At 48.0% G+C, this 9,178-nt stretch overlaps 1 protein-coding gene across 1 annotated transcript; it reads left to right on the top strand.

The window, feature by feature from the left end:
• The first annotated feature begins 576 nt into the window (after positions 1-576).
• On the top strand, positions 577-8,215 carry SAYSD1 (SAYSVFN motif domain containing 1). Its single transcript, XM_036249064.1, has 2 exons — positions 577-795; positions 7,438-8,215. The coding sequence occupies exons 1-2, from the start codon at positions 589-591 to the stop codon at positions 7,780-7,782; spliced, it is 552 nt and encodes a 183-aa protein (XP_036104957.1). The 5' UTR covers positions 577-588; the 3' UTR covers positions 7,783-8,215.
• Positions 8,216-9,178: the final 963 nt, after the last annotated feature.

Here is a 9,178-nt window from a genome sequence, read left to right as displayed (position 1 = left end):
ACCCGAAAAAAAGTTAAGTTTCTGACCTATCTAGACACAACAGGGAGTCTCCACTGTGGCAAGAGAGGTCCGCACGGCCTGCCTGCCTGCCATGCGGGCAGCGGGGAAGCCGCCCTCCCGGTGCGCAGATCGGGACACTCCTTGGAGGACAAGGGGAGGCTGTATCCTGTCTTCGTTCCCAGGCGACATGGGGCCTCCGTCTCAGTCTGGCCCCCACGCTGGGCGCTGAACCGCTCAAGGATGCTCCACCTGTTGGGAAGCAGATCCCTGGAGTGGGCACAGGAGAGCTGCCCACTGAGGAACTCAGGGCAAGGGAAGGGAACAACGGAGCAGTGCTTACGCTTTCGATTCTTAACAGTTTGCCTAGGAGGGCACCGCGCCCACGCGCGTTTGGAGGGGACTCTTAGCACTGACCGCCCACCCAACGTCACAAAGGAAAAAGCGCGCTGGAACTCCGGCCACCGGGGCGCACGCGCAGCCGAGAGCCGCCGCCACGCAGGCGCACTGAGGCCTGGCGCCCGGTCAGCCGCGTCCCTGCGGGCGGGTGGGCGGGCTCGCGCTGCCGGCTCCCGGGGAGAGGCGCGCGCCATGGAACAGCGGTTAGCCGACTTCCGGGCGGCTCGGAAACGGGCCGGCCTGGCGGCCGAACCCAGCACTTCCAGCCGGAGCGCACACACCTCGGGAGAGAAGGCGGAAGCAACTGCGACTCCAAAGTCAGCCCCAGGTTGGCTAAAACGATTCTTGGTGTGGAAACCGAGGCCCGCGGGTGCCGCGGCCCAGCCCAGCCTCGCTCAGGTGAGAGGAGGGAGGCCTGGCCCCAGAAACAGGCCTCCGAGCTGCCTTCGTGGCTTCTCTGGAAACTCCGGCTGAGGCCCCGCCCCCACCACGTGGTGGCCTTCAGGCCCCGCCCCATAGCGGAGCGGCCCCGCCCATAAGTCCTGGCCCGTAGGCCACGCCTCCTCTTCTGCAGGGCCTTTGCTGGCGGGGCGGGGCTGCTGGCACCTTCCACCTGCCGGGAGGCTGGGCTGCCTGTCTTCTGTCCCTAGTGTCAACACTGATAAGTGGCTTGGACAACTTTCCCACGCAGCTTCCAGGTGGAAGCCAAGGTCTAGGGTAGCAATTTTCAATCTTTTTCATCTCATGGCACACAAACTACTACCATTCTGTGGCACATCAAAACACATTCTTTTGCTGATCTGATAAAAAAAAATAGGTATACTTTTTATTCATATACTACAGACAGCTAGTGTTGTGTTGCCTGTTGTCACTGTTTTAATTTGACAGTCTAAGGGGAAAGAGGTCAGTGCCCAGGATCAAATAGTCAGGTATTGCATGTTTTAAAAATTATTGCCGCACAGAGGTTGGAAATGGCTGGTCTAGGGTCCTAGGAGAAAGCTCCCTAGAGTTAATACCCTTGCGTTATTAACAGCTAGTTGAGTTATCGTTGTGACACCCTGTGGCTTTGGCAAACCTCTCTACAACGCGTTGAGCCACAGCCCTCTGCTAATGGAGGGTAAAAGGTCTAATTAGATACTGATTAAAAAGGGGCAGTAATTAAGGTTTCATTTGATTCTGCACCTGGACCACATGCAGTCCGTAACCCACATAGCCTGTGCTTTAGGAATGGTGTTTGAAGACAAAACTTGCAAACGTGCGGTTGCTGTGGCTGCCAGGGGCGGCATGCGCCTGTGCGTCGTTGTTGAAATAGAGAAGCTTATTCAAGTTCACTAATGAATGTTGAAAGTGAAAACAGTATTTAGGTTAGTATGATAGCTTTCTGCCCTTTACCTCTTTTGGTAATCTCTTATTTTGTAGATGAACTTAGTTCACATCTTCTGTATCTTCATTTAGTTTCCATGCATGAAGACAGCGGCCAGGCGACTTGCATGTGAGGTTGGAGAATGGAAGTGGGAATACAGGACAAAACATCAAGGGAAAATCAGTGCTTTCAGACAACTCTGTGACATGGTCATTGTACCTCAGAAGTTTAACAAGAGCCAAAAATTCCTTTTGAAAAATGAAATGTCTGGAGCAGAAGTGTACCTTACTCTCTTATTTTTTTTAAAATCAAGTTCATTTATTATTGCATAATATCTGGTTTTAGGGAATTTTTAAAAAATCATTATTCCATTTTGATATTGTTCTCCAGGGCAGGCAGCGTTCCAGCTGACTTGCAGAAAGAGTGCTGAGGGGTTCAGACAATCCCCCAAACTGCATGCAGTTTGTCTCGGGGTAACCGTATTGTTGATTAGAACTCACTGAGCACAATTGCTAAGATTTTAGAATCACTTCCCCTACCCTCTTTTCTCCCTGAAGTTAAAAAACAATGTCTAACCCACACAATGAGTTTTTGACTGTATGTCTCATTACCAAAAGAATATGAGATCATTGAGCTGAACCCAGAGAATCTGAACTTGGAGAAAGCTTCCATTGTTAAAAACCCAAAAGCTGATGGCCTGACAGCAGGACCAGAGGAAATGCTGGACCTCTCCTTGGTTCTTATTCATCAAGCTCTTTCTGTCCTCGGCTGATTTTCAGCGACTCAGTTATCATTCCTGGGTTTGCTCTGGTGTGACAATTCTCATTAAATTGTTTCTTTTTCTAATTTATAATCCATCTCTGCCTAATAATTTTGGTGACACACAGTGGCATGTCAGATTTCTTAAGTCTTCTATTTGTAATTGCTTCTTTTTGGTAGTCATTGATAACGAAGCATCCACACCCTCCTTCCCCTACTCGCGAGTTTAGCTTGGGGAAATGCAGTCCCAAAAAGTACAATATTTGTTTCTGTGACAGGCTTCTGCCACATAGGACAAAAATGCTTGTAACTTTTTTAAATCCTGTAGAAATCCCCAGTCTCCCTCCCCAGGCATATTCCATACCACTCCCCCAGGTCACCTTCTAGCTCCAAGGTCCACTGCCCCCACTTGCCTTGCAACCTCTCACCTTTAACCCTTGGCTCAGGGTGGCCCACAGCTCAAATGAGCTTTTTCTTTGGAATCACCTGGCGAAGTACAGTCTTTGCATCAGCTCCTCAAGTTCAGGAGTCACCTTTTAGTTTCTTTCTTTCCCTCAACACCATCAGTTCACTCAGTGAAATCCTGTCATGTGCCCACTGTGTTCCAGCTACTGCCCTAAATCTAGGAGACAGTGTGAATACAGACAGACCGGCCCTGCTCTCACAGAGCTGGGTTTGAGTTCGGGGCTGCAGACAGTGAACAAAAGCACAGAATGACGAGTGCTGTGGAAGGGGGAAAAGAACAGACGTTGTGATGGAGAATTGGGGGTGAGAGGTGCAGACTGCTACTTAAAGTTCCGTGGGCAGGGAGGACCTCCCTGGGGAGGTGACATTTCGTAAGGAGGAGCACTCTTGCAGAAACCTGGGCACAAGGCCAAGGGCACATGTGGTGATGTTTTGCTGAGGTCTGCAGGAGAAGAGGGAGCCGGCAGGTGATGTGAGGGGAGGGGGGCATTCCTCTCAGAGGGAAATACAGGAGCAGAGGGCCTGAGGTGGGGATGGGGATGGAACTATCGTCCCTAAACCGTGCCTAGATGTGCTGTGACGACCACACACCCTTCCCACTTCCACACGACAGAAGGTGCCCTGGAACTAAAATAAATGCCAGGTGAGACTGAGGAGTTCCCATATCCCTCCTTTCCTTTCTTTGTCCCTTTGCCAGTGCTCTTAACCATCCCCATCTTCCAGCTCTCTCCCCCTCCCCTTACCATCTCCCATAAAGGCTCCGAAGTAAGTAACAAGGGCTTTGGAGGGAGATCATCCTGGAATCCCTTGACCCGCCTCATCTCTGCCTATCATTAGCTATGTTACTTTAGGGCAGTGGTTCTCAACCTGTGGGTTGCGTCCCCTTTGGGGGTCGAACGACCCTTTCACAGGGGTCGCCTAAGACATAACAGTAGCGAAATTACAGTTATGAAGTAGCAACAAAAATAATTTTATGGTTGGGGTCACCACAACATGAGGAACTGTATTAAAGGGTTCCGGCATTAGGAAGGCTGAGAACCACTGCTTTAGGGGAATTAGTAAACATCTCAGTGGTCCCTTATCAGTAAACTGGGAATAATAATGCCTGCCTGGATTACAGGAGATCAGGCATCTTGAAGGCACTCAATAAATAAATGATGGCCATCAGCATTATTTTTATACTCCCTCAATAATAAAATAAATTCAGTTTGCTGGGAATTTCAAATCATACACATTCAAAATGTATTCTGTATCCGTCAGCCCACCACTTCTCTCTGACATCTGGGTCACCACCCTGATCTCTGCCTGGTCCTCTCTTGTGCCTCCTGCAGGACCTACTAACATTTTCCTACTTCTACTCTTGCAGCCCCTTCTCTAGCGGCAGCCAGAGTGATCGTAACTGCGAATTGATTATATTAGTTCCCCGCTAAGACCCGCAGCAATTCCCCTATTGTGCACACTGGTCAAATCTGAAAAGGATGTTTATCTGTTTAACAAATGTGTGTTGAGGAGGAGGTTGCTGATGATATGTTAAGGGCCTTTCCAATATAACTGAAGAGATAATAATTACAATGTTGATGCTAAAAAAGAAGGTTCTAACAAAACAATTTCTGAAGCAGCATAAATTAGATAACCTGTCTTTTTTTTCAGTCCTCACCTGAGGATATGTTTGATTGATTTTAAAAGAAAGATGAAGGGAGAGAGAGAGAGAAACATTGATTGGCTGCCTCTCATATGTGCCCCAACTGGTGACTGAACCCACAACCCAGGTATGTGCCCTGGCTGGGAATCACCCACAGCTTTCGGCGTAGCAGACGACCCTTCAACCAGCTGAGCCACCCGGCCAGGGCAACCTGTGTATTTTATTGAGGCCAAATAATATTTGTGGTTCGTTTTAAAATTAAATGAAGAATAGGAGATATAATTGAAGAAATGAACTAAAAGTTCCACTGTGTATTGAGAACCATGTATATGTGCTGTGTTTGGCTCTGGAGACACCAAAAGATAATAAATGGCAGCCAGTGTCTTCATGGTAACAATCTAGGGACACATAGGACCTGTATTAAAAGAGACACTCAGCTCTGGCCAGAAGGCTCAGTTTGTTGGAGCATCATCCCATATACCCAAGACATTGTGAGTTCAATTCCCAGTCAGGGCACATACCTAGGTTGTGGGTTCGATCCCCAGTTGGGGCACGTATGGGAGGCAACCACTGATGTTTGTCTCCCACATTAGTGTTTCTTTCTCTCTTACACTCTCTCTCTTCCTCTCTCTAAAACCAATAAACATATCCTTAAGTGAGGATTAAAAAAAATGAAAGAAAGACACTTCAGTAAGTATTATTTTACCTCGGGTTTATTTTTTTGAGACAACCTTTTTTAATAGTCATGTGTATATTGTATTGTGTTCACCACCCCGAGTTAAATCTCCTTCTGTCACCATTTATCCCCCACTTCACCCTCTTCTACCTCCCCCACCCCCCTTTCCCTCTGGTAATCTCATACTGTGGCTTGTGTCTGGGAGTTCTTTCCTCTTTGCTTAATCCCTTCACCTCTTCCACCCAGCCCCCCACCCCCACCCCCTCCCCACTGACAGCTGTCAGTCTGTTCCCTGTATCTATGAGTCTATTTTTAAAAAATATTTTTCTTCATTGATTTTAGAGAGAGAGGAAGGAAGAAGGAGAGAGTGATAGAAACAATCAATGAGCATCGATTGGCCGCCTCCTGCATGCCCCCTACTGGGGATCAGGCCCACAACCTGGGCATGTGCCCTGACTGGGAATTGAACCAGAGACCTCTTGCTGCATGATCAGCGCTCAACCACTGAGCCACATATTCGGGCTCTATGAGTCTATTTTAATTTTGTTTGTTAGTTTAACTTACTGAAAAAATAAATAAAAGAAGGCTACTTCAATGCTGAATAGTCTGGTGCTCAGTGAGAAAGAGCCAGTCAGTGCTGGGGAGGAGAGGGGCGCCCTCCCGATGGTGGAGAAGGCCAGGGCATGCGTACTTCACCAGTCATGCTCCTGGCAGGAAGGCAGGGAGTGAGGAGTGGCCACGGATGGGCAAGGTCTTTGGATGGTCAGAGTAAAACCAGTCAAACTGGAGTAGCAGGTTCATTTATACAGCATTAGATTGTGTTTTACAGGAAATTTTTTAGACTGTCATTTTTCAAATGGTAAGTCATGACCCTTTAGTGAGTGGTAAAATCAATTTAGAGAAATCTAGTCCTCCGTAAAAATAAAATTTAAGCCCGGCCACTGTGGCTCAGTGGTTGAGCATCCTCCTGTGCACCAGGAGGCTGCCGGTTTGATTCTCTGTCAGGGCACATGCCTGGCTTGTGGGCTCGATCCCCAGTAGGGGGCATGTAGGAAGCCGCTGATCAATTTCTCTCTCATCCATATTTCTCTCTCTCTCTCCCTCTCCGTTCCTCTCTCTGAAGTGAATTAAAACATTTAAACAATAAATAAATAAAATTTTTAAAATAGAATGGAAAATGACAGCTTCATATATACATAGTGAAGGTGTTTGTTGATTTGTGAAACTGGTTTTTCTGTTCACACACACACACACATATGCATGCTGGGTCACAGTGCAAAATGTATTTTCTATTGTAGGTCATACCCAAAAAGTTTGGAAAATATTGGAGTAGAGATGTAGCTCCCTAAAGCTACCTAAATACCTGTGTCTCCCATTAACACCCAGAGCAGGGCTGTGTGCTGGCATTTCTATCTGTTGAATAAATGGAGGGCCTTGGATTCCAGCCCAAGAAGTTTAAATTTTAACCTGTAGGCAATAAAAATTTGTTGAAAGCTTGTGAACAGGATGGGTGTTTTAGGAGAGTCATTTAGCAACTCTATGTACACTGGGTGGCATGGGGAGGGAGGAGAGAGGCAGAGAGTACACTTAGGAAGCACTGCCTGGGCCTGGGGATGTGTAGGATGGTCACCCAATGAAAAGGTTGTGGCTATATCAGGAATTTTTATTTTTTAATATGTGAAAGGGGTTTTGGTTCCTGTTTCTGATGTAGTCCTCATTTTAGTATCATGTCACTAAAAATTTTAGCTCTTCTAATCAAATCAACAAACATATTGATTCTGTGTGTGAAGCATACATGTGGCCATTCCGTTATCAATTACAGAGGAGCTTCTGTGTGGGGTGAAAATGAGCTCTTGTTAGCAGCAGACTCCTCTGAGGAAATGCCCCCCATGCAAGGGAACCCATCCGAATGCTGTTCGGTTTTCATCGGGTCACCTCACTAAGTGCTGATGGGTTTTGATGAAGCCGAAGCAGGGCACATGAGCTCTTCGGAGATGATTGTTTTAGAGAGCAGGGCAAGGAAATAGAAATCAATGAGCCAGAAGCCTTCCCGGAACAATGTGAGCTGCGTCTCCAGATTGGTTTTCATCCTCTCAGCCTCATTACCCTTTATTCTAACCTTTGCTTGCGTCCTAGGAAGCCGCTCCGCCTGGGAGCAGCATGTCACAGCCCCCCCGGAGAACAGCCGTTCCCCCTCCACTGCCGCAGGACCAGTCCTTCCTGACCAGCATCACCTTCCTGAAGGTTCTTCTCTGGTTGATCCTGCTGGGACTGTTTGTGGAACTGGAATTTGGCCTGGCTTATTTCGTCCTGTCCTTGTTCTACTGGATGTACGTTGGGATGCGCGGCCCTGGGGAGAAGAAGGAGGGAGAGAAAAGCGCCTACTCCGTGTTCAACCCGGGCTGCGAGGCCATCCAGGGCACCCTGACCGCAGAGCAGTTTGAGCGAGAGTTACAGCTTCGACCCCTGGCGGGGCGATAGACCAGCTCGCTGTCACCAGCTAGCCTCTGCACGGCCTGGCCCTTGGCTGTGGACTTGTGGGTTCGTTCAGGTGCCCCAGACTAAGGACAGCTTTTGGGTTTGTCCTGTGACCTCACGATTCTACCTGCTTCCCCTGATCTGCTGCTGCAGTTCTATCTTTGAACTTTTCTTTGGTTTTGATGAAACCACCTGAAAGAGACTCACTGTGTGTCTGAAACAACTGATAAGAGTACATACTCGAGAGGAGAGCTGTTTGCCCCGTTATTTTGGAGAGATGGGTTCAGAGCCCTGGGAAGCGCCGAGAGCTAACTGAACCACCGCTGCCTGGTGCGTGGGCAGCTCCCATCGGGACTGTTCATTAGAATAAAGGTCCCTAAGTCCTTTCATAGTTACAGCATCTGTTTTCCTGGAAAGTTTAAATTACAAGTTTTGTTTTGGGGGGGTTTATTTTGTTTCTTCCTGTTTTGTTTTGATTTTTCTGTCATTAATGGTATTGGAAAATAAAATATCTTTAGAACAGCTAATTTTCAGAAACAGTACCCATTGCCCGTCTCCATCCTCCACTCTCCTCAGTGATTCTGCCCCTTCTCAGGGAAGGAGGACAAAGTCTGAGGTGACGTGCAGGGAGGGATTTCACAAAGCCAATGTGGGTAGATTTGATAAGCAGTTATTAATGATAACGTCAGCTGGAAAGAGTTCTCGAGTGTACAGGGCGTCGCTGTGGAAGCAGAACCCAGACTTACTGGCTGCTTGGGTGGTTTTGTGTGTTCTGAGGGCTTCTGAGAAAGCAGCTCCCCTGGGCCGTCGGTGAGAACTATGTGAGCAGTGGTCCCTGGGCTTGCTTTCTGTGTCCCCCTTCTTCCGGGACAAAGCACGAGTGTGGGCTCGTTACGACTAGGTGAAACAAACCATTAGAAGCGTTCTTAATGAGCACACTGATGAGTAAGAGGACTCTAGTTTTAAAGCCAGCATTTCCAAAGTTAAGATTTTAAGCAATTAATGATTCATCAGCAGGTTCCCACTTCAGAATTCAGTTATTAATTCTTATACTATGAAAGTAACTCTAGTACTTATGAGATGTTTTTAAGTAATGGAGGCCTACTGTTCATTCTTTCTTCATTCTTGCCTGATGTATCCTTGTAGCAAAACCTCGGCTCGGTTCAAAGTTGGCTTTTATTCACTGAGCGCCAGCACCGCCAGGTGCTTGAGGTGCGGCCGTGAGAAACGCAGACCCCTGCCAGCTGTCCGAGCACACAGGCCAGGCGCGGGGTGGTGGACGGGGCGGAACAAGCATTGCCAGTGAGCGTGAGATGGGTTCCAGTGCAGGAGTGAGTACGGAGATGTGCTCATTTACCCCACTTTTGGTCAGGAACCCCTGTGTCCCTGCCCTCGTGGA

The sequence above is a fragment of the Molossus molossus genome, unplaced genomic scaffold (genome assembly GCF_014108415.1).
Source record: "Molossus molossus isolate mMolMol1 unplaced genomic scaffold, mMolMol1.p scaffold_m16_p_8, whole genome shotgun sequence".
In the NCBI taxonomy this organism is placed as follows: domain Eukaryota; kingdom Metazoa; phylum Chordata; class Mammalia; order Chiroptera; family Molossidae; genus Molossus; species Molossus molossus.
The sequence above is the reverse complement of the archived record's forward strand: the minus strand, read 5'-3'. Positions and strand labels throughout refer to the sequence as shown.

Excerpts from the sequence above, each read along its gene's own strand:
- SAYSD1 (XM_036249064.1), top strand. The coding sequence starts at position 589 with ATGGAACAGCGGTTAGCCGACTTCCGGGCGGCTCGGAAACGGGCCGGC. Across the intron at positions 796-7,437 it reads CCCAGCCCAGCCTCGCTCAG|GAAGCCGCTCCGCCTGGGAG; the intron begins GTGAGAGGAGGG and ends CTTGCGTCCTAG.